The sequence below is a fragment of the Rhodnius prolixus genome, unplaced genomic scaffold, assembly GCF_049639745.1.
Source record: "Rhodnius prolixus isolate KJV_2025 unplaced genomic scaffold, Rpr scaffold_4, whole genome shotgun sequence".
NCBI lineage: Eukaryota > Metazoa > Arthropoda > Insecta > Hemiptera > Reduviidae > Rhodnius > Rhodnius prolixus.
Genome location: NW_027411614.1, coordinates 20,256,987 through 20,282,525, shown reverse-complemented (window position 1 = coordinate 20,282,525; position 25,539 = coordinate 20,256,987). Strand labels below are relative to the sequence as shown.

At 31.4% G+C, this 25,539-nt stretch overlaps 2 protein-coding genes across 7 annotated transcripts in view; both read left to right on the top strand.

Moving 5' to 3' along the window:
- Nucleotides 1–96: 96 nt before the first annotated feature.
- On the top strand, nt 97–14,201 carry Rgl (Ral guanine nucleotide dissociation stimulator-like). Its single transcript, XM_074130427.1, has 15 exons — nt 97–236; nt 312–416; nt 493–692; nt 2,326–2,388; nt 4,591–4,772; nt 4,850–4,968; nt 5,039–5,242; nt 6,503–6,613; nt 7,450–7,614; nt 7,705–7,845; nt 8,123–8,286; nt 9,955–10,057; nt 11,629–11,770; nt 11,850–11,984; nt 12,091–14,201. Exons 1-15 carry the CDS (start codon nt 213–215, stop codon nt 12,219–12,221), a joined length of 1,989 nt encoding a protein of 662 aa, XP_073986528.1. The 5' UTR covers nt 97–212; the 3' UTR covers nt 12,222–14,201.
- Nucleotides 14,202–17,276: 3,075 nt separating this feature from the next.
- The window catches only part of dysc (whirlin protein dyschronic), a 40,869-nt gene continuing 32,606 nt past the window's right edge, over nt 17,277–25,539 (top strand). For all 6 annotated transcript variants that reach the window (XM_074130425.1, XM_074130423.1, XM_074130424.1 and 3 more), the window contains exon 1: nt 17,277–18,242. In XM_074130425.1, the coding sequence (XP_073986526.1) occupies nt 18,166–18,242 (77 nt within the window). In that variant the 5' untranslated portion in view covers nt 17,277–18,165. The remainder of the gene's footprint in view (nt 18,243–25,539) is intronic.

The following is a 25,539-nucleotide window of genomic DNA, read 5'->3' as shown; positions in this document are numbered from 1 at the left end:
GCTTTTCTGTATTTATAAATATCTTTGTTTGAGGTTACATAAGGTAACATTTTTTTTTATTAGAGCATGAATTCATCCACATTTTACTATTGTATATAATTGTCTCAAGAGTTTCCATATAATTCACTTCATGTGCAAGAAGAAGGCAACGGAAATAATATTGACGATTTACAATAGGCAGGTTGAGAAATTATAAATCATGTCTAGGAAAAATGAACCTTGATGTTGATAACTTGGTACGTACAAAATTACTGTTCAATCTAATTACATTTTTTTTTACTTTGTAAACAAATTTTTGCTTGAAACCGTAGCAACCAACATGGAAAGTTTGGGGCGAAGAACGGTTAGATGGTGCGATTTATACAATATACTTGAAGAAAGTTCGTTATCATCGCCCAACTTTTACAGTGACAACTGTTAGTTTTTTCTTTGTATTTACTCTTTAAGAAACAAAAAACGAAAACTTAGAAAGGGCTAATTTGTTTAATTCAGGATGACAGCAATGAAAGCATTTCACATTTGGAGTGGGAAACAGTACGGGTTAGATTGCTTAAAGCAGGCACACTTCAGAGGTTGGTAGAAGCTTTAGCTACTGATGAGGGAGAGCTGGAATCAACTTATGTCAATGTTTTTCTAGCAACTTATAGAACATTCACAACACCTCACCAAGTACTAACGTTACTTTTAGACAGGTAAGAACGCTTTGATTCTCTGATAGGCATGATATTTAATTTTATTAAGATAAAGAATTTAGTGGTTTTTAAAAGTGCTGGTAGCATTGTCCGTACAAAGTGGTCTGGATTTTTTCTGAAGTGGTGGTGATGTGCAAACTTTAGTGAATATCAGTTAAGAACTGGAAATTGTCTTTCCAAAAAAGCTATCATTCGCAGCCTTTAAAAACCGACCAGAGAATTTACGAAACTGAATTAAATATTATGTAAATGTAAAGTAAATAATTCATCTTGATTATTAATAAATTCATCAAGAAATATGTTCTTTCTTAAGTGATTGATAAGTAAACGTTTCTTAATACCCTAGGAGAACTGTTGGTAAGTTTTGATATTTAGCTTTACTAGAGCTTCTCATGATTTCATTAAAGAATGTTTATTTGCTGGATATACGTCGTTCATTATCGTTATTTTGGCGCCACGGTAGACAAGCGGTTAGAGATGAGACTTGCAAAACTATGTATTGTGGTACTGGGTTCGATTCCCAGTCTAGGCCTTGGATTTTATTTAATGGTTAATAGAAGAAATTTACAGTAAAGTATGTTTGCTAGTCGCCTCCGTCCGCGACACCTAATTTGGTAGTTGAAAAAATAGGCATTCTTTACTTTTTTATCGTTATTTTCTGGAAAAATATGCATACGATATGTATACGATTTCAATGTGAGAAGCACAATATCGAATTGTTTGTACATACATGACTTCCGGTTGTCAATTTATGTCTTTTATATGCAAGCTTCATTTTAGGCAGCCTGAAATGTTTTGCCCACTAGTTTAAACTTTTATATTTAAACTTCATTTATTAACCATTACTTACTGATAGAAGAAATATTTCTTTAAAAAAGTAAGTAAAGTAATGGCTGTTTTTTCAGGCGGGCTTTATCCTACTACCAAATTAGGTGTCGTAGACGACTAGCAAACTTACTTTACTTCGAATTCTTCTTCATCTCTTCTTAAATGGTGCTGCAATTCATGTAGAGTCTTTGTCTTCTCAAGACGTGCCTGCCAGGCGTCTCTTTCCTGCGCAGCTGCCTTCCAATTTCGAAATCCTATCAGGAGCATCCTTTGTCACACAATCCTCCCAGTAGCTTTGGTCAGCCATACCCGCCTGAATCCTTTCATGCTTCGTTTTAGTGCCTTCCTAAGAATTTCATCTCCACTTTTCATAGCTACATATCTCCTGCCCATCGCAGTCTACCTAGCCTATTACATTAAAATCCTTGATCAAAGAGATTCCTGATTTTTTCTAATTTTCTAATTCGGCCCATCGCGTATAAGACCATAGATTCGCCTGAGTACCTTCCGTTCGAAAAGCGAAAGGGCCTGTTCATCTGCCTTGGTCGTCGCCCACGCTTCGGTATCATAGCTCATCACTGGTCGGATGAGAGTTTTGTAGAGTAGCGCTTTTGTGGCCCGAGAAATGAGTTTACTTTTTACGTGCTTTGCACCATTTTTATTAAACATTAAATAAAATCCAAGGCATAGACCGGGAATCAAACCCAGTATCACAGTACTTTTAGCTTTGCGAGTCTCGCCTCTTTCATTCGGATACCGTGGCGCCTCTGTATTTATTATATATTAACTACAAAAAAAATTTCAGGTATGAGCAGTTGGCAAATAATGAATTAGACTTACCAGAACAGGTTGCGGATCAGCATTGCAAGTAAGAATTATTCATTATTCAGATGTACTCGTACTTTCTTTTTCAAGTTTATGTATAATCTCGATAAAATTACTGAGTACATATTCATGAATCAATTCTAGTTTTAAAAAAACAACGTTCTATTGACGGAATAAAAGAAAGACCCAAAAGTATTCTCATGTACAAAAATATTCTAAGAAATTGGAATATTTGACTTAAGGTTTTTGGTTTATTTCTCCGTACGATCTGTGTGTTTTTCTTAAAACATTAAAATGACTTTTTTTTCTTGCATTAGTACTACAGAAGGCAGATTAAAAGATGTCCAAAAAGTAAAACTCTTATATAATATATTTTAAAATGTTTATAATTCAAAGATCCACTACAGAAGCTTCCTTGTGATAGATAAAGTTTGCCAAGGATGCTTCCATTGTTTTTTTTTTTTTTTTTTTTGGAGATTCGTTGGAGCTTTTCTGACATGTAATTAATGATAAAAGACGCCAGATTTGGGTGAATCGTATCATCCCCGAAATTCGCCTTTGATAGGGCTCTACATACTTGATGGAATATTCCTTCTGAGTAGAATAAGAAAAAAAAAGCATACTAATTGCATCCGAGCAGCAGTAAATTTTTCACTATTTTGAGATTTGTTGAAAATGGTTTCTTTTAATTTGAATATCAATTTTGAACGTGCAAATCTTATATGAAACATATTCATAGGAAAATTCGATTAAAAGCAAGATTAGCATGTGAGGAAAGTAGAGAATTTATTTTTTCGATGAGTTTTCGAAACGATTAATTTTGCAAATATCAGGATTGCCGCCTGTTGACCGAAAAAACAACTAAATGAAAACAAATTATCCATTTTTACATGTAATTTAAAAGCACATTCAAATTTTCAATTTTAAAATGGAAATTGAAGTAGTGAAGGAATTCCGAATTTTCGTTAAATTATTTCTGCAAACAATAGTTCAATAAAGCATCTGAACGCAATATGTCTCTCGTTATAGTCGCTGCAACTAACGTTGAGCAGAAATTGTTTGTAAAAGAAGATCAGATTCGTGGAATTAAAGGGAAAGTTGTTCGATTCCATGGTTGGCAATGTCCTCTTTGTAGTGAGGTCTAGTTGCTGATTTCCTAGACGGGGTTAAAATGAAGTTTTTAAATCTCTCTTTTTACTACCTAAGTAAACTCTAGTGAGATTCAAAGTTGATGGAGTCCATATTAACAAATTTTTAAAAGATTGGTCGGTTTTGGGAAATTTTTGAAAACATTGCTTGAAATATTAAATGACCGTATCCCTATAAAGGCTTATGCTAGGTTTCCAATTTATCTAGTGGCGATTCACTCAATCGTTTAGCTTTTAGCTGCTGTTTATAAAAAATAGGGTACCTTGAATGTATTTGAAAAAAATAATATACAAGCTTAGATGAAAATTGTAATGTAGTCAACTGATTAGATAAGTTTTATCTAATTAGTGTTTATATTAATATTAATAAAATTGACTACATGAAAATAACAATTTTATTAGGTTTTTTTAGGATTGTCAAAAGAGCCATTACCTCAAAAAATAAGCCCCTTAATTTTTTTAAGAACTGTTTCTAATAAAAACAAAATTTCCGAGAGTAATTATAAATAACGAGAAGTATGATTTGTGGTCTGTGAGTAAAGTGTTTTGTATAAGACATCTATTATTTTATGAGTAGAGAAAAATATTTTATAAATATAGACTACTAATAATGTTAAAGGAACATGAAAAATGGTATATTTTATTAAACTGAACCACTCTCAACAAATTGAATATAGGTATATCTGTTATTTAAAATCATGTTTCACGTTAAAAAATAAAATTGAACTTTTTTTTTAAAATAAAAAATCATTAATTTAACCAAAACCAAAAAACATATTTATATGAAAAAATAATAATCAAATAATGACGAAATAATGATAAACTCTTTCTAAATATCTCATTTTTATTTTTAGTTTTTATTCACGTTTGTGTAGAAAGCCTTTTGTTTTGTATTTCATGTGTCAGCGGAAATTCACCATAGATTGCCGTATATTATCATTTTATGCCCTTATTGCTATTTTTATTTTATTACCATAATTACAAACTTAATTTTTCGTTTTTTTAAAAAAATTTATGTGAGCTGAACTCTCGCTGTAAATTTCTTATGTTTTTGAAAGCTAAAAAAATTCATGTATTCATTTTTATGTATTTTAAAGGACTCTATGTGGAGCATTACATGTTTGGTTGGAAAGTTATCCAGAAGATTGGAATCAACCTCCATTGCATCCAATGATTCATCAATTACTTCTTTTTACTCAACAGTATTTACCAAATTCTGAATTACATATTAAATTAAAACATCGCCTTCATTCATTACAGTCAGTTAATAAAAATAATGGTAAAAGTTTTTCGTCTTTTAATAATAATTTATTTTCTAAAGCTCAAAAGAGGCTTGATTAACAATTTATTTTGCAGATGTTTATTCAGCATATAACGGAACTCTTTGTTTACACACTTCATCAGCTCAACCTCCATGTCACTTTCCCGACATTCCGCACCAACATTTTGCAGAACAACTTACTCGTATTGACATGGTGAGGTTCTTGTTTTAGTTTTTTAGTTGATGAATTATTTTCAGCTTACTTACCTTACTGATGTTTTTAGGAGTTATTTAAAAAAGTGGTAGTACATCAATGTTTAGGAGGGGTTTGGTCCCGCCGTGAAAAGAGACGTGCTGAAGAAGCTCCTACTGTATTAGCAACTGTTACCCAATTTAATGCAGTTTCATTAAGGGTTATTTCTACCGTTCTCATACATGCTTCAACGCCTAGATCTACAATCATTGCAAATTGGATAGATGTAGCCCAGGTATGTGACTGTAACAATTGATCCGAAGATCCTACTGTCTTTTTAAGAAGAGGTCTAAGATTTATTTTACTGTTTTCAAATATTTTACAAAAATGCATAATCCTTATCGTCCTAATTTTTGAGTTTGAGAGTGTGGTTTAGTTTTTTTTTAGCAATTAGAGATGTCAGAAGCTGCTTTCTTTTTTGGTATTCTTTCAGGTACGAATTCACTTCTTCTCAATCGTCATAAGCAATGTGATATCAAAAACTGTGTTTTTGTGGCATAACGGACTGTACCATTTCTTTCGGGAGTCTGTGGTATCACATTAGCAAGACCTCTAGAATATGTGTCTAAGCCCTAAACCACTCGATACCGTTTCAGTGAAGTAAAGTATTGTGAAAAGGTCACTGATGTTTTCAGTACTTCCAACCACCATAACCTAAATCAACGCTTTACACTATATCTTTCACAAAAATTTCCTCAAAACTTGTAAAATTGTAAAAGATCCACAGTTAGAGTTTTATACTATATTTAGGACGGTATCCTTAACTTTATCTGGAGTCGCACAGCACAAAAAATAAATAAAAATGCAGTTATTGTGCATATATATTAAGTAAATATAACATTTATTATAATTTTGTTTTTCGGAAAAATTGATTTGATAGTATTCTTTTCTATACAACTTTGAAGTAGTACAATATTTCTGGTTTTTTTGGTAGCGTTGGGTAAAATTTAGTGGTGATTAATTCTTGATACTAACTAGTCATAGCCAGATTTCGACTGTTGATTGGAAATTTAAGTCATACCATTTTTGGGATGAATAGTCTTTAATCGTTTATTTTATTTAGTTACCTACTAATTTTCTGATAAATCTTTAATCATCAAATTATATAGTAAATAAATCTTGAATCATCCAAATGATTGACTAATTTAACGTAAGAATTAGGAATTAGTCATGACTAACAGTTGTGAGTTATATATGGTGTACCTCGCAGCTGTACCGTTTTGGCTCTAAAAACCAAATTAGGAGTATGAAGAACATGCTCCTCTGTAGTTCTCTTAGATTAGGGTAACTTAATCTTCAGTCAAATTTTAAATTAGAAAAAATGAATAATTGCAATAAGTTCTCTTTAAATGAGTATTAATTTTAAGTTTAAAAAAAAGTAGGTTCTAGAGAAACTTAAAGGGTTTAGCTGTTTTTCTTTTTATTAAAAAAATTATATTAAAATAATAATTTATTTTTTACAGTATGTGTTTATTTTATATTTTATTTTTTTTAGGAGCTGAGAGTACTTAAAAATTTTTCATCACTCAAAGCTATTATTTCGGGTCTTCAATCAAATCCTGTATATAGGTTAAGTAAAACTTGGGCAGCTTTACCTAAAGATAAGGTAAAAACAAATATTTTTTTTACAAAATTGATCTAAGATTTTTTTTAATTATTCCTAAGGCCATAGATTATTTGGTCTATGTTTTTTTTTTCTTTGAGGTATCTGTTTTGGTATCTGTTTAATAAGAAAGTAGGGAGGTATGGGAAGGAGCAACAAAAGTTGTACCCACAGCATCCACTTTTCTTAGATTCAGCTCTTCTGACGATAGCTGAAGAAGAATAACAGCGAAAAACGGTAAGAAGAATTAGGCTTACCCCTCTCAACTATAAACCATTAACTTGCGAGCAGCCAACATGGTTCTTCTCAGAAGCTGTTGAAGCATTCCACTTTTTTCTTTTTTTAAATATTCTCTTGGATTAATCGGAAGAGTTGTCAATTTACAAGTCTGCGCAAGGCCGTACTCATCATATCAAAGATCTTCAATAATCGAAAATTTGAACTTTGCTTCTATCCCATCCAGCTTAGAACCAAGATCGGTCTCCCTCTGTACCCACCTTTAACGCTCCATGCGTGCTTTAAATATATATAGAAATATGAATGCAAAAGTATGAAAACGGGGACTTGAAGCTTTTGCCTTCAAAGATAGCTTCTAGTGTCGGAAAGGCATCGAATTGTTGGAACACGTATGGGTTCAAGTTCTAGAAAATACCTTCGAGAAGTAAGCTTGTTCAATAATTAAACCATTTTCAAATTAAGTTAGAAAAAAAAATGGTTTTTAAGTCTATTATTTCGCATAAAAGACCTTTAACAAATTTATTTGCAACTGAAATGTCAGTTATTCAAAATGTAATTGAAAGTCTTCAGTTAGTTATATGCAATCAATTGAATTTGCTTAGGTAGAGTTGTTTGAAGAATTAGCGCGTATATTTAGTGAAGAAAACAATCAATGGGCACAAAGAGAACTTTTAATGCGAGAAGGTACAGCAAGGTTTGCTGACACTGTGGGACAAAATGATAGGCAGCTTCAAAAAGTAATTCAACGACAGTTAAACAATAGTGGAGTGAGTAACAAGTGTTTATTTTACAATTTAGCTATTAACAGTAAATTGACTGTTAAACTAAAAAAATCATTAATTTTTCCAAAATCGCAGACTATTAGTTATGGGACCATACCATATTTGGGAACATTTTTGACAGATTTGACTATGATAGATGCTGCAATTCCGGATATGTTACCCGATGGTTTGATTAATTTTGATAAAAGAAGAAAAGAATTTGAAGTGTTGGCACAGGTAATTAGTTCTATAATACTAGTGATCTAATTAATATTTATTTATATTTCTCAAAAGTCGACAAAAATAAATCACGCGGCATGTAACATTATATTTGTTTCAAATAAAAGATTAAAAAAAAACTGCTGATAAAAAATTGCAATTAAAAACCAAATTAGGTAATAAAAATGAAAATATTAATATTAAAATATAATCTACTAACTTGTATGTTACGAATCATTTTTTATTGTTTATACTCACTTTCATTTACAACTAAACTAAATTCTTGTTTTTACAGATAAAGCTGTTGCAAGGTGCTGCAAACGCCTATGCCATAACAGAAGATCTGAGTTTTGAAAGATGGTTTGATTCAGTTTTAACCCTAGATGATAAAGAAGCATATCAACTATCTTGCCAAATAGAACCACCTCCAATGAATACACCTATAAATTTAAGAATAAGGTTTACAATCGTGACTATAATTTAATAATAAATTAGAAAGTAATAACTTATGGGTAATTTACCTGGGCACTTCTGCCCTAGAGGATCCATCAAAGTAATATTTTTGAATTTACTGGCAAAAAGAACTCGTAGAATGGTAAACCGATTTTGGAAGTGACATGTACTCGTACTTGGCTATTAAGCTTCCTAAGAGAAAGAATTGGTGTAGTTTTTTTGGTTTTATTTCTCACATTTGCCTTGCAACTTAAAATGGGTGAAAACAGTTGGAGAACAATTAATAAATTAATTTTAAACTATCTGATTTGAATTTCAGTTTCTTTGGCATTATAAAATTACTTAATAATTCAATAAGAACAATTTTCATGTCTACCGGACTGTAACCCATTAAAATTAAAATGTATATAACAATGCATCAGAAAGCAACAATCGTTTGGCCGGAATCAACTACTCCTTGATTCCTTGACTAGATAAATTATTGAAATTTGAAGGTTTTCTGATGTTCTCCAAATAACATATAGGGTGCGTTCCACTAAGCGACCACAACGATCAAAACATACCTTCAGGCGTTCCACTTGGCGACCGCGGTCGTTGTGGTCGTGGCGAAAACGTCACTAATGACGTCACTATTTTCGCTCGCGCGAAGCCCACAACGCCCCATCTATAGAGCTGGGTCGAAGTGGGCGTTTAGAAATATGGCGCAATTTTTAAAACAAAATATGGCGACCGAAAAAATTATCTCATGTAAATGAAAGTATTATTTCATGTAAATAATAGAATGTGTTTCTCGAAAGTCTACAAAAAATAAATAAATAAATAATTACTTTACATACTAAATCACTGAATAACACAAAATCATTTACTTGAAATAACTTTTAAATTCTTCATCTGAATAAAGATCAATTACACTGATAGCTAATAATACGTGGCCTAAGTTTTCGCTTTTTATCATTGCGATTTTGTAAAATTGCATTCCACTCTTCATCGGAACTAGATAAAGAACTTTCTAAAGCATTATTAATAAATATCCAACTGTTGCCACAAACTACATTTTAATTTTATTTAAACGTAAATTTTATAAATACTCCACTAAAATGTAATATAAAAAATTGAACTATATATGTATATTCTTTTAATATAAATCAACTTTACCAATAATTAATAGTTTATTATAACTGCTTATAAACAGGGTTAAAATTAAAAAATAACCTCTTCAGGCTTCTAACTTGTTTTCGAGGCCGCCATATGTAATGTTTACATGAACGGTTAAAACGCCCACAGTCCGTTCCACTTGGGTTTTCGATCGCAACGCTCACAAGCAAGTGGAACGGGCAAAATCGCGGTCGTGAGCGTGGTCGTTGTGGTCGCTTAGTGGAACGCACCCTAAGGGTCGCCTTACTCTTTACTTTAATTATTTACTGAAGACTAATTAAGCTTTGTAGTCGCCCACACTTTGAACAGTTAATCTTTGAATGTGAACATTTGGACGGATCCTAGAGCGCAAAATAATAAATATACACATTGGACATAATTTGTATTTGTGTGCTTAAACATAATTATAATAAACTAAAAAATGTGTTTTGTTCCCCCCCAAATTAAGTAGGCCCATTTTTTGAGCCTAATTAGAAGCTTGGTAGGACATTAGTCTGTTTAACAATAATTTTGTTTCAGGCAAGGCCATAGAAAAAATGATTCTGTTGCAAGCACATCCAGCAGTTCTAGCAGCCAATTTTACTGTGATATTGATCATACATCTACGTCAATTGATACAAAGGTAATTTCTTTCTAAAGTAATGTATCTTCTTTTTCATCCTTCTTAATTATAACTAGCTGGTCAGTAGTTTGGTTCTGAAAGATTAGGTTAAAAGGAACTTTTCTGAAAATAATTTTTTTATTGTACCTTATACGAGTACTAGTTAATTTGCTAGCCAAACTCGGTTAACATGACTAAACCTCCTTTTTTTTATAACCTTTTCTTTTGTTTATTTATTAATTTTTTTCTACAAATCTAGAAGATAAGTACCCTTTTTTGTTTAAGTGTTTAGAAGTTGAAAGACAAGTTCTCCCTAAAGACAAAGAATGTAAGGGCAAGAGAAATATTCACTTTTTTAGGAAACTTGCCCGGGAAAGGTGGTTTCCAATAACGTGATGTGAAGATTTTGTTTTACAAACTTATAGAAAATCTTTGAGCCACTGGTAATCGAAAAAATTCTTTAAAACTTTACTTTCGTTTGAGCATTTTTTTTTTAAATTGGAATTTTTGCAACATCTTAAGTTACAGATAGGTACAGTAAAGTATTACAATATACTTTAAAGATAAGCGTCACTTCTGTCCACCATTTCGGTTGACAGTGAATTTGAAATAAGCTATACTTGTGTTTAAAATAACTTAACTCAATGCCATTTTAATATTTGCAATTTATTTTTCATAAATATCATGTGATAAGTGCTTGCAATGGACAGTTTATTTTCAAGGTATAATTTTCGCCAGAAAAACTCGTTTTTTCGGCCTTTTGGCTAAGATAAAAATGTTAGTATCTGTTTTAATCAGCTATTTTTAATACGACCACAATTGGGGGTCCAGAAGACTAAACTGGACGTAAGAAGTTTTGTCGTACTTGGTTCGATTCCGAGTTAAGACCTTGAATTCTATGTAATGATTAAGAGAAGTTTGAAGTCAAGTGTATTGCTGTAGCTTCCGTCCAAGACATCTAATTAGGAAGTTAGTCGATAGTCCACCTAAAAAATAAAATACATTAATCGTTTAAAGATTTTACGTTTAAGAAACAATTTGTGTTAAAACCACTAAAAGAAAAATATAAATAATAATAACAATAGCAATAAATAATTGCTTGAACTATCGTTGGACATGCAACAACGACTTTAAGGAATGGATTTTTTTGGCAATATTTCTTTAGACTGTTATTTTAACTCGTAACTCCGATGGCATATTTTGTAGTGTAATTACTAAATTAATTTTTTTGAGATTTCTTGGAAGAGGTGAATGTTAAACTTCCCATCAAAGTGCTTTAATCAGCCATGCTGAACTTTCCTGTAATTAAGGCAAAATTGAATGTAGTCGAAAATTCTTATTAGTAGTGTTTTGTTGGACTTGTTTGGTACCTCTTAAGGTTATAGTGGATTGGCTTTTTGCTACTCCCTCCACAAAACTAATCTAATCAAACCCTTCCCCTTTGAATGTGAAGAAATAATCCGACAGGTAGGAGATTAAAAGAAAAACAATAGCAGCAGTAGTATTTAATTATAATACAGTGATGAAAACTGTTTCTCTTACAAACATAAATGTATATGTCTGAGATTCTTCTGAATGTCCTCTCGTTACAGGATTCAGTTTCTCAGACCTCTTCTTCTTCTAATGGCTCAATAGATACAACTCCTTTATCGCCTAGCCTCAATATAAGTCAAGGAGCGACTGATTTTTATATTATTAAAGTCACTTATCAAACAGATAATGTAGAAACTGAAGGTAAAAAATAACAGATCTATATTAAGTTTATATGATTAGTGTATTGGTTTACAAATAATGTATGTTTCTATTTATTCAGGAATTGTTTTATATAAAAGTATAATGCTGAGCAACAACGAAAGAACCCCTCAAGTCATTAGAAATGCTATGATGAAATTGGGTTTAGAAGGTAATCCGGATAGCTATACACTCGCCCAAATATTACCTCATAAAGGTAGCTAAATTATAGAACTTGCTTAAGAATCAAATGCCATTGTGATTAAAGAGATTTTAATCATATATGTATTTATAATTTAATTTAAATTGTTATTTGATTTCAGAAATGGTGCTCCCACCTAATGCTAATGTATATTACGCTGTAAATACGGAATATAATTTGAATTTCATCCTCCGTCCCAAAGACCAACCCAGTCCTAGTGGCTATAAAAAATCAAAACCATTGTGTACTTAATTTTTTTTACTCTGGACTTCAAGAATAATTATTGTCGTACAAAAAGCATTCCAGTATTTATATTTAGAACTTAAAAGCGCATAATGAATCTGTGATAGTTTTACCTGTAACTTATATATTATCTCTATTTGTGGTATTGATTTAAAATCACATACTCATATTATTTATACATTATAAATATATACAAGAATATATATATGTTATAAATATTGTGAATAAGATCTGCGAAATGATATTATAAATACCAAGTGTCTTGTAATTTATTATTATAGATCTTTATAAATTTATAAAAGAAAATTCTACACGGATTTATGTTTTACAGGAAGTCCGTTTTTTTAACCTTCCTTGGTTTTTTGTTTTATGGTTACCATCTTACTATTCATGTCTTCACCCCTACAGAAAATCATAATTTTCCTCTGTTTTTAATTTTATTTAATATTTAATTAGAATCTCGTTCTTCAATGGACTTTTCAATGTTCGGGCATGTTGCCTAACTCATGAATTTTGTCAATTATTCTAGGAACCAAACATATCTTAAGAAAAAATATCTGAAACGAATTAAACAATCTAATAATTGTTAACAGTGTGCAATCATTCTATAATATGAAACACCTTCTTAATGTGAAAGAAAAGTACGTCTCTTACAATTTTTATTTTAACAAATGACATTTTTTAAAAATTATGCTCTCTTTAGAATTATTTAATATAATCATTAGTATTATATATTGTATATATATATATATATATATATTTTTTTTTTTTAAATAATTTTGAACCGTTTATCATCTCAATGCAAATGCATTTTATATATTTTTTGTTTTTGTTATTTTGTCAGTCAAGTTTATTTATATTATCATTTGTTGGGCAGGGGTTTCCTAGCTATAGATGTAGTAACTTAAAACTACTCTTCACTTTGTCAATATAAAAGTTGGACATTTTATTGCATTTATCTGTGTGTATTCAGCATTTTTTTAAAAAAAATCAATGCATTTATTTCATTCCCTAGGGTTCTAACCATTCATGAAATATTCACAATTGCCCGTTCTTTTCCTAAATTTATTTTTAAATTACCTTTTTTTTTTTTTTTGACATTACCACCTTACGAAGCCACTCTACCAACAGTTTAGTTTGGTTAATGTCTGGTACTTAGCCTTACTAATTAGGTGCTTAGTCCTAATTGCTTCGCTTTAATGAAAATTATACTTTCCGGTGTCAATAACGGAGTTTTTCAATGAACTGTAAATGAATTTTCCTAGATAACGGGTTTCTGGTTGTGTTGTCTAAGTGCATGTTAGGGATTCCTATTCAGAACTTTTTAAATCAGTCAAAAATACATTCTTTTTCTTTCTAAAAAGTACGATTGATTTATATTTGGCTTATCCGTTCCCTTTTTTCTCTTCTGGGAAGTGTGGAAACTTTTTTTTCAAATTATAAATTAAATGTACAACTAAAATAAGATACTAAAAATTTTGTAATTGCGAAAAAAAAAAATTACAAGAATTATTGTCTAATAAATAAAGACTGACATGCGTAGAAATACGGAGTATGAGTACCCAATTTTGTTTGTCAAAATTTTTCTTAATATTTTTTTGAGGAAATCAAAAACTGCATGACATTTGGAATAGATCTTTTTTACAGTAGTTATTTTTAATTTTCTTGATAATGTAATTCTTTCTTCAATTTTTTCTGACGGGGGAAGTTTGATTGTTCTAACGGTAAACATTCATTTTAAAATTTATGTATTATGCAATATTCTTAAATTCACATCTTCGTGTTTGCCATTGAAATAGTGAGGTGCAAATTATGAGATAGTAAATCAGAATGAATTTCGTCAATTCGAACCTCTTTATCCAAATTCGTAAATTTTATTTTATTTAATGAATCTTCTAAATTGTAAACCTTGGTGAGGTTTAAGATTCCAAAAATCCTGTAATACATTGTAAATGTTGTACAATAACAATAAAATTTTATTTATTCGTATTGGAAAGTATATTAACCCTAATGTTTGTCTAAAGTCAAGGTATATAGAACGTTGTAAGCAAGAAAAAAGCGCTGCCAAGAGCCAGATTCTATGTAGAACAGGAGATGATTCTCTTCTTCAGACTGTATTTAATGTCTAGCTCTTAGTTAGCTCTAATTAAAATAAGAGCGCCGTGTATAGTCTTATTAATATTTTAAGATTTGAGGCTTGCAGTTTATGTAAGGGGCTTCCCCACTAAGAAATATCAAAGTTATTCAGGTGTAGAAGTTCAAGAAAGATTGACTAGAAAATAAAAAGCTATAAAACTGATTTGTTCATAAACCTTGCCTGTTTTAACATTTAATGGTTTTTCCGTTTTTGTGTTATTTATACGACTCCACTAAAAAAAAACACTTTAAAATCTTTATTTAAAAACCTCAAAACTATTTTTATTTTTTAGTTGTAACTCCAAACATTTATAATTTGTACCATTGTAATTTAAGACAGATTAAGTCGTATAAATTGCCCTGAATTCACAATTTGGACGGAACTTGGAAGTTCCTCTAAAGATTTTTCACGCAAATTGTTTCAAAGAAAAGGAATTTATTAAACGACTACATACAAAAAGGGGACTTCGAACAAAATTTTAAAAATACGCTTTTCCAAATCTTTGTTTACTTTAAGCTTACCCGCTTCTTTCCTATAAGAATGAGACTTATATGCCCCTCATACGTACTATAAAGGAGACCAATTAATTTGCTCTATCAGAAGAAATGGAACTTCTGCTCAATACACTTAGAAATGGAAATTAACACTCAATAGCAGTGTTAATAGTTCGTGTCAACATGTATCAACTGCTCTACGCTTTGCCAGTTGTTGCAGATGATTTAGGTTTCTCCTCTCCTTACCTTGAGTGCCTTTTGTGATGCCTAGTACTGATAATGGTTCAGATACAACTCTTACAAAAAGGGGAAAGGGAGTAAGCCCAGTCAAATTAGGTAAAAAAGTGGTAAATCTCGGAATGAAAGATAATGAACTATAAACTTGTATAAATCATTGTTTTGGCATTTTATAAGTTGGCTCAAAAGTCTCATAGAATCTTGTGTACACGTCACCGGAAATCAGAGGTCAAAGGTCACAAAAATTTTTTTTTTTTTTGTAAATATCTTGTTTCCTTTGCTATAAATGACCTTTGAAGTTATTACAAAAGTTGTAGAGCATAAAATTCTCTAAAAATTTGGTTTTGTGCAATTTTTCATTCCATCAACGGTTCTTAAGACAGAGCGCGATGAGAGGGAGGCGCTTAGCCGTATATATAGTAACGTTACTTCGATCTAGACCACTAGCCAAAAAAGGCCACCGTTGCTGTGGCTCAGTCTGGTTAAATGGAACTATTCTGGACAATGAAGGAGCTAAGACTATGTCACTTTGGAATCGAATTGCTGCCAGAATCAATCTAATTAAAAACGTTTCACCCGTTTCTCCTGGCGCGTCTAAGAAGAAGATTTCTCCAACCATTGTTGACAGTTTGCATTATTTGATCATAATGACTTTTGTTCAAGCGTCAGCTTAGGAATATTTGATTGCACATAAGACAAAAGATCACCCGTGTTGTAATTTTGTTCACGACGCAATTCTTGAAGCAGCAGCAGATCAATTCGGTGATGGCATTTCCGATTGATTGACAACTTTGTTCCGATTTCTAAGCACAAATCATTATGAACGCTTTGTTGTAGATTTTAGTTGTTAAATCCATGTTCATATTTGAATTTTCCTTGCGTATTCGACGGAAAATATCTTCAGTTATGTACTATTTATAATTCTGCATACTCCATAATTCTGTTGGAGTTGGGGAAGAGAGGCGGTCAATATGATTGCAAACAATGCACGAATTTGAATTATGGATGTGACGTGATGCATTAATGCATATATCTCAGTGTCGGTCGTTCACCAATAAATGCCATGCACTGCGGAAAGTGGCAAGTGTAATGCCGCTTATAATTGCTGGAAGACGTTAGACCAGGCACATTTACCAACAGCATGCAAAGAAAGAAGCATTCATCTTGATTAGTCTGCCTATCATAGTTTCTTTAAACATCCCAGGTTGTCCTTCGACAAAGCACTCCTCGTTCGCGTCATTCAAAAGATTTTATGCTCGCATACTATATGTAATACGTAGGCACTTCTGAATACACCTGTGTTTTCGCAAACGAGTCATTTTGACAGAACGTGAAGAAAACAGTCAATGTTGTAGCCGGTAGATTCAGGGCTTTATGTTGCACATTAAAAACTATGAACATTCAGTTTAACAAAACAATCGGAAACATTGGGAATCGTAAAATATTTGGTAAAGCTGTATTGCATATGTATTCCGAATTTCAAGATGGTGAGTGATGTGGGTGGATATTTATTAAGTTTTTACCTTCTCCTATAAAATTATTTTCATGCGGACATCCCTTTCTCGCAGATAGCAGTTCATACGAAGTTTATGTTATCTCGTGAAAACTGACCAAATGGACCACTCAATGTCGCATTTAGGGGTGTAGAATTTGGTTCCAAAAAGTTATGTCTGAAATTGTTTCTTGAAGTGAGCACTGAAAGTAAAGTTTCAGAGGTCTGTTTCTTGTTTTTGAGGATTTATGCACTTAAGGTCAGCGTGTAACAGAGAGATTGGATGGATGCGATGATGGGATTCAACCGTATTCAAGGGATACAATGTTCTTAAAATTTACCAATTTTTGCAAACGGTTCCTGAAAGTATCCTAGTTCCGAGAATTATTAAACGATCAATAATGTGAGAAAAAAAATTATAAAAACGTTTGGTTCCGAAAAATTCAAATTGACAAGCTTCGGCACATTGAATGTGTTTGCCACAGGAATAGCTTTTGGAAAACATCATCAAAAATCCTAAAATCAGATTGATGAATCCTAACGGGAAAATAATATAATTAATAAAATATAATTCTCACAGAAAATAAAAAAAAATTGTCTCACAAGTAAGTTGAGAATAATTTGTATTATTGTTGTAAAGAAATTTGAATAGAGCGGTAGATGTTGCGTCACAGCTTCGATCCAAACCCGTGGCAACGACTAATAAATTTAGAGGTCCTCTCGCATGCGCCGTGTAACATCCATTCTTGGACTCTCGCAATTATTTCCCTTAAATTTTTTATCTTGGTATTATTTAAATGAGTGTTTCAAGATTAGTAGCAAAAAATGTGTGACAGTGAAAACTGTGTTTTGTCACAATAGTGCGGCAACTTAACAGTGGATATTGGACAGTAAGTAAGCTGGTATTCCGCGCTTGTGTTTTGTCTTTTTTTTGCAATTTTTATCTTAAAGATCGCACCATATCCAAGGATATTTTATGAGAAAAGCCGTTTTCAACATGACGCACCAGGGCTAAACTGTGTGATAGATATTACGTAATTTCAGAAAATATTCAATAAGGACTATGCTAACTTTCCGGAACCCAGGTGAAAATCAATACCTTAAATGGGGAACCTAAAGGCATAGTTAGTGGCAGATTCAATAAATAGTTTGGAAAAACGTCGCAAAGAGGGGTGATATTAAAAGGTAGGATTAGGTCAAGCTTGATGATATCGAGGTCAATCAATATTATGTCTGAACCGTTATAAACAGTATTGTTATCTCAATAGTCGAGATTGTTTGTATATATATATGTATGTATATGTATAAAGAATTACTATGCGTGTTGGGAGGCTGATCGGTGTTGGTGGGTGGCCATAGAACTTCTTTTTTTTCAATGGACAAAATAATAATTTAATAATCGTTTTGTGCTTTGATAGTCGCTAATGAGCGAGTATGTGCGACAGTATGCGAGATGTGTGTAAGAGTGAATGAGCGCTAAGGCAGTTTTCACAAACACAGAAGGCCAATCAGCGATACGATGGACGACAGAGATGTAGAACGGCTCGCACGGCCAGTCACTAGAGGCGTGCTTCACTCAGATGGTGTCCGTCTATGAAGATGTTTGAAGAAGACATCCGATGGACCCGGGGCCCCGGAAGTACCGGGGGATCCCTCTGCCATAGACCAAGGTGAGCACCATTACCTCCATTCATTCTATATCGTCATTCATTGAAAAACGAGTAAAAATGCAAATGAATTAAAATTTCAATCTCGTAATTTGCAATCATTTGTATTTTTCATTTCTTTATATTTTAGACTTAAATAGAAATATACAATGGACTATTTAATTGGTTTGTATGTAAACTCTTATTAATGTAATTAATTTCTTGAATACTACCGAGCGAATAAGAAATATCTCAGTTAGTTATTTAGTTTGTAATATTAAATAATTAATTAACAAAAATGTTCTTTCCAAAATTTAAGCTCTTAGTTTCTAAATTCTTATTAGAAATAATTAGTTTTTACCAGCTTCTGAACAGAATAATTATTGGCTTAACTTTTGGACGCTTTGTTCACCTTATTTCGGTTGGATATAGTAGTACGGCTGCAAAACGAACATGGATTTCCTTCTTTTTAAACATATATTTTTTAATTAACGATAGTACCTAATTAACTTTTTAAAGTTTTAATATTCCTTTATATTAAAAAATAACTGCTTACACTGAACTTTTTCAATTTCGACATTAATATATGTACATAATAGTACTATTTTAAAACAAGATGTCTCTAATAATTGTAAAATGATTGTAACTAATTCGCTTTATGTATACATTTAAGAGATAAAAGAAAAACAAAAATCAATTAGAGTTTGCTTACGTATTAGTTAACTTTTTTCTCGAGAAAAAAGTAAAAAATAAATTATTTTGCGAAGTAAGTTTTCAGATTAAATTTTTTGAAAAATTGTTTTCGAAGCAATGATGTAGATAATTGCTTTATTAAGCAGCTTGATTAGAAAGCAACTTACCTAATTTAGGAAAGAAATTTATTGAAATAGTTCGTTAATTACAAGGTTTTTAGGGAATAGATTAGATGAGAGGTTAGGGTATCTCCCACACGGAGGTCCTATGTTCGAATCCAGCTGCTGGCCTTTAGATTTTCTCTTCCTAAGAGCTTCTTACAGCTCAGAGTCCAGAGGTGGCAGTGCAGAAAAAAAAGCACGGAGCGCTTTTTGATAACCTTAGGTGTTAAATTTAGATTAAAAAAAACAAAAAAAAAACGGCTGATTTATGCAAAATTCAAAATTATTAATCGTCCAGAAAAAAATTACTTAAAGTAATAGGCACAAAATTTTACTCATGATTAACATCATGATTTTTACTCTATCCAGTAATCCCTATTAAAAAAATTTGATGCGAACACTCTTCCGACTTTCTCTTTCATTTTAAAGATTAATTAGGTTTATTTAAACTTCGAGCTTTACTTAACTTTAGATCGCTTCAATACAGGGTGTACTGTAATAAAAATGAACTTTTTAGAGAAAGATAATGTCCTAGATTCTAAGAGCTCCCCTTAAAAATAACGTCAACGATTAGGAGTTTGAAAAAAGAGCAATAGATAGAGTTGAGGTGTGTGAAAATTGAACACAAATTATTTAAGGAACACACTTCTAGTTAAACAACTTTCCTTAAACTCCAAAATTTTTACTAATACTTAATTGTTGTCACTACTAAAATCAGTGTAGTCCTGTCCGGAACTTTCTTCAAACAAACATTCAAGTAAAATGTTTCAAGTGAAGTTATTGTTCTAAAGGTAGTAATTCCAGTGAGAAGTACACTGAATTCAACGAAATCAGTATTCAACAAAAATCGTAGAAAAGAGTTTAATGTTTGGGCATTAAATTTAAATTCTTCAACAGGTCCGGCTATTGTACTTTATTTCTCGCAGGTTTTTTTTTCATTTATCTTTGAAAGGTTTTGATAGATTAGAGAAGAGAATTTTTTTTTTAAATCGTTTAAAATTCTTCTGGCGAACCTGATGATATAATCTGTAAAAAGTATATCTGATAAAGGCCAAAACCTGTCAGAAATAAAGAACATTCCTGACGGGTAACGGATGAAATCAAGGGGAAATAAATGAATAATTGATTTGCTTTGTGACTTTCTGCCACATTAAATTTTCATGAGATCCCACGAGATAGGATGTCATGGGATGAAAATTATTGAATTTTTTGTTTTTTTAAATTACTAGTACTTTATTTAATTTTATTTAAATTTTTTTATAATCATCGCAAATTCAGTTCAAAACTACTATAATAAGTAACCCACCTAAGGTAAGCAAGAAGTTTATGATTTCTTTTTTTTACATTATTTTAAAATAATTATTTTTATGCACATTCATTCATTTTTGTACTTTAAATTGAGGGTATTTTCAATATTGCATCCTTTTTTTACTACACTTTTTTATTTATTTATATTCTTCTTCTTTTTTAATTTTAATTTTTTTTTTAACAATTTTTTAGAACTGGAATAATCAACACCGACAATTACAATTACTACTGCTTCAAGACTTCTATTACTTTATATATTTTACTTAAGAGGCCTTTTACTCCAATAGCTATAACGATTTTCTGAACGCTTGGCATAGTCAGACGTGGAAATCTACTTTAATTTGAAACATTTTTCCTGATAAATTCAATTAATGGCTAAAAATATTGAAATATTTTGTCAGAAGCACATGTTAATACTGGTAGACCTCTCTCTGGAATTCCATTTATACTATTTATTATTTATTTAACATTTAGGAGGATTAAATCATGTTGGCTAAACTTCGAGTTCGAAGAAAATTACTCAATTGAAATTTCTAAATGCACCTTTTCATTTTTATTTTTTTTTTTACACTTTCCCGAAAGTGGCGCCTACGATTTTATCTGTGTATATTATATACAGGGTACTCTATAACATTTATTCTAATAACTTTTCTAGAAAAAGTAGTTTTAGGTCAGCTCTGGGATGGGTTATCTCTCTTCCAAAGTGTCATTTTTTGGTTTAGTAACTATAATTTTAAGAAGAATTTAATATTATTCAAAAATTTAAAGTTCAATTTTGTTGTTTTATTTGGTTTTGATGAAATTTGTTCCTTTAAAGGTCGATGTTTGTAAGAAATACGGCTCACACCATATTTTTTATTTTTTAAACAACCATTTGTACCTGTTTAGATTCATAAGTTACAACTTAATGGTCTTAACAAAGTTACAAGTACATTTAAAATAATACAACTATCTCCTGACAAATATGAAAGTATAATTAGAAGATAAATTAACTAAACTATACCTCTTTAACTTTAGTCATAAAGCAACATTCTTAAATTTTTCTTTCTAACAGCCAGTTACACTTCTTTAGTAACAAAATCACATTAATAATGAACTTAGGCAAGTCTTTTGTCATGTTAGTCCTTTTGAGGATGTTTAAGTAATTCGAAAAAAAAAAAACTTTGCAATAAGGTAGTCATAATTGGTTAGTGCTACAATTCTTCATCCTCTTTCATTTTTCAGAAGAGGCCGTTCAGAAAACCCCTTGCGGCGGTCGACTTGATCATTAAAAATTTCTCTGAATTAAAAATTGAATTTAATATTTTTTCAAACAGTAGGGCGTACAATACTGTAACTCTATTATACCTCAGGCTATTATACTATTTATTGTCGTTATAAATGTATTAATTTAATGAATGAAACTTATACTAAACTGTCTGTAATTTAATTGATAATATAGTTTTTAAATGATAATTGTTTTTTTCTACAGCTTGTAGAAAATGAAGATCAAGCTCGCGAAATAAAAGCTAAATAAATGTAGCACAGATTTCAACTCCATTTCTGATTTAATAGTCCTAATATTTATTAACGTAATAATATAAGTTTTCACTTATATTTCGATTTCAATTAGTCAGATTATTACTTATCTTCATTAGAATAAAATTGATCACTTGAACGAGGATATCTTGGTTAGCGAGGAGAAAAGGCTGGTTAAATCAAGCGCCTTTACTACACTTACTCCATTCATCGGTTCCGAGCCTGCAGCAGCAGCTGAGACGTTGGCACAAGTAACATATGTCGGGCTTCCTTCAGGCCTTCCTTGAGTTTTCACAACAAGCGAGGAGGCTTGTTAGTAGATTAAGATATGTGAGATGTCGATTGTCGTATTTGGAAATCTCTCGGGCATCTGTTTAGAGTCTTGGCAGGGCATTGCGATTAAGGAGGCACCTTTTCGTTCCTGATTTCTTCACTACAGTTTGTGAGATTGAGGATTCATTTCATAACTGATTTTTTTAAGATATAAGGTTAGTTGTAGGGTCTTTGGACGCAATTATGGCTGTCGAGGAGCTTAGGCTTCTTCCTCTTAACGTCATTGTTCGACACAAGAATTAACAAATTTTATCAAAATACAAACAAATGCAAATGAGTAAGAAGTAAATTAAAACTGTCCGGTAGGACAGTTGTATAAGGGTTGATCGTCAAAAAGTGCACGAAAAAGCGTAACGTTAAAAAACACCCAACTTTGACAATTTTTTTCTCTTTTTCTATAAAAGATAAAATTCCCAAATTTTCTTTAAAATATAGGGCAAACCCTCCTTTATAACTGTAATTTTTTTGCAACCACCCAGACCTAATAGATTTCGAGAAAAAAGTTGCCGAAAATGAGCAAAAACGGCATTTTCAGAAATTGTTGTTGTTGTTGTTCTTCTTCTTGTTGTTGTTGTTACCTTTTTTGTAAACAACGTAGCGCCTAAACGCGTGAACTGATTTTCATGAATGAGGTGTCATTCGATTCGGAATTTTATGTAGATGTGCCTTTTGGGGGTCTCGACGCTGTACATCGAATGGGAGAGGAGTTAGCCCCCTTTATGTAAGGCCCCCTTCAAAATTATTATTACTAATTACTCTGTAAATCTTAGCCCGATTTTGATAAAATTTGGTAGGATGATGGGGTTAGGGCTCCCCTATGTAACATTAAAGCGACGATCTGCTCTTACACTAGTTAAGGGGAAGTATAGCAATCGTTTCAAATTATCGACACGTGAACTGATTTTCATGAATGAAGTGTCATTCGAATCGAAATTTTGTACAGAATTGCACTTTAAAAGTCTCGTCGCTATGCCTCATATGGAGGGGAGTTTGCCCCACCCAAGTAAGGCCGTTTCTAAAACTATTATTACCAATATTTCTATAACGCTTAGTCTGATTTTGATAAAATTTAGCACGAAGAAGTGATTAAAGCTCCTCTACATGGCTGTGAAGTGCCATCATGCTCTTACACCTACTAAGAGGAAGTACTGCAATCGTTAAAATTATCAATGGGTGAACCTATTTACATTAATGAATTGTCGTTCGATTCAAAATCTTTGCCTCTTTGCCTTTTAGGGAGAAGTACTGTAATCGCCCGTTTATTTTTCTTACACCTCTTAAAAGGAAGGTCTGAAATCGCAGTTTAAATTTGCTTTTTACGTACAAATACCTTCCTATTTTATATAAAAAGGCTTTCTCAAAGAAATTGTTATTGAGGATGGTTTGGGGACCGCAACTATAATCATTCTTTAAAAAAATCTCTCCAGTGGTAGTTACGGTTCCTACTTAACACCTTATCAGGTTATAATGATAGAATTGCTTATTCCAAATTTAAAAAAAACAGTAAAGCAGATATGTAACTTAGCAAAATAGACAAAAATGAAAATCTATCCAAAAGGTACAAAAATCTCCTTAACAAAAACTTACAGTTTAAAAAGTTAAGTATAAGGGTTGATTATACGCCAAAAGTTACACAAATCAGCAAGTACCCAACATTTCATTCATGCTTAGTTGATATAATTTAAGTAATTTTGCTGCATTAACTTTTCCTTCACATTTTTTAGAATTTATTAGATGTCACAGACCCTTATGCTGGCCATTTTCATCTACAAAATATTTGTTCAAGTAGCACTGTAGATTGACTGTAATATCTAGTTATTTATAATAATCAAACTATTAATTACAGGTTAAAAAGAAAACGTTTTTAAAAATAAAAAAAATTACGAGGCTACAAAATTTAAAAACTTTTTAAAAAAAATTCTCATATCAACATACATCAATAATTTCGATTATTTTATTTTTAATAAAAATCGTCGGTTTAAGTTTATTCTTCGATTAAAGTAATTGTTATTTTATGAAGTAGTCAAACGTTTATAATAATAGGTAATAATTATCTGGCTTTATCGCAAATAATATAGTTTTCTTCAATTTCACTCTCAATGTAGCTGTTCTTCTATATGTTATGTAATATAAAATAAATAAGATATGCATATTTTTAGGACAGCTAATTGTTCCAGTATTTTACCATAAGTAAAATTAGGGGGACTAAATTAAATTACAATTGAGAAATGAATAATTGTTGTTGAATAATCTACTTGTTATTAACTGTGTGTTATTTATGCTCACGAATATTTCGGTAAGACGAATTCAAGTCTGAAATATTGTTTTAAATCCTCCGTGATTCAAATTTAAACAGTAGCCGACTCTAACTTTGTCTTTTTCTACTTTAACATGCATATATAAGATGTGACAACTTCAGAATAAAGGGCATATTAAAGATAAATCCGAAGAATAATTTGGAATAGAGTTAAAATAAAGTACCTATTTAAAAACGAAGATATAATATACATTTTATCATAATTATAACCAAATAATATTATGAACGAACTGGCCAGCATAAGGGTCTGTGACATCTAATAAATTCTAAAAAATGTGAAGGAAAAGTTAATGCAGCAAAATTACTTAAATTATATCAACTAAGCTTGAATGAAATGTTGGGTACTTGCTGATTTGTGTACCTTTTGGCGTATAATCAACCCTTATACTTAACTTTTTAAACTGTAAGTTTTTGTTAAGGAGTAAGAAGATTATTTAATAAGCTTTTAAAAACAGTTGGGCGCACTGCACAAATAATCGGGCAGGAAAAATAATACAAAAGTCTCATTTTTTGAACTCGTTTCGATTTTTGTTTCCGATGGACTAGCTATCACATCTATACTTTATTCACCACAGATGGATAGATCCGTTCAGTTCTCCCCTGTTACGCCTAAAGAAAAAAGTTCTTCTGCAACTTGGTAATGAAATTACTAATCATGCTTGTGCCCCAGACCTCGCTCCTTCGAACTACCACTTTTTCCGCTCCATGACTCATTTGCAAGGTAAAAGTTAGACTGTAGAAGGGGTTGATGGAAGGTTATTTTGAATTCTTTTACTCTGTTTACCTTCGCAGTACTAATTGAATAACTGGCACATAGATGGATTGAATGGGTTATTCTTTGAAGAATAAACTAGTTAGTTTTATTTTTTGATGCTCATTCAAGTAAAAAAAAACAAAAAACACTAAGATTTTTTTACTTGCCAGCATAATAAAATTGTGTGAAATAAAATACCTTGAGTGGTACTATTCAGTCCTGTGAACCAACGTTGTT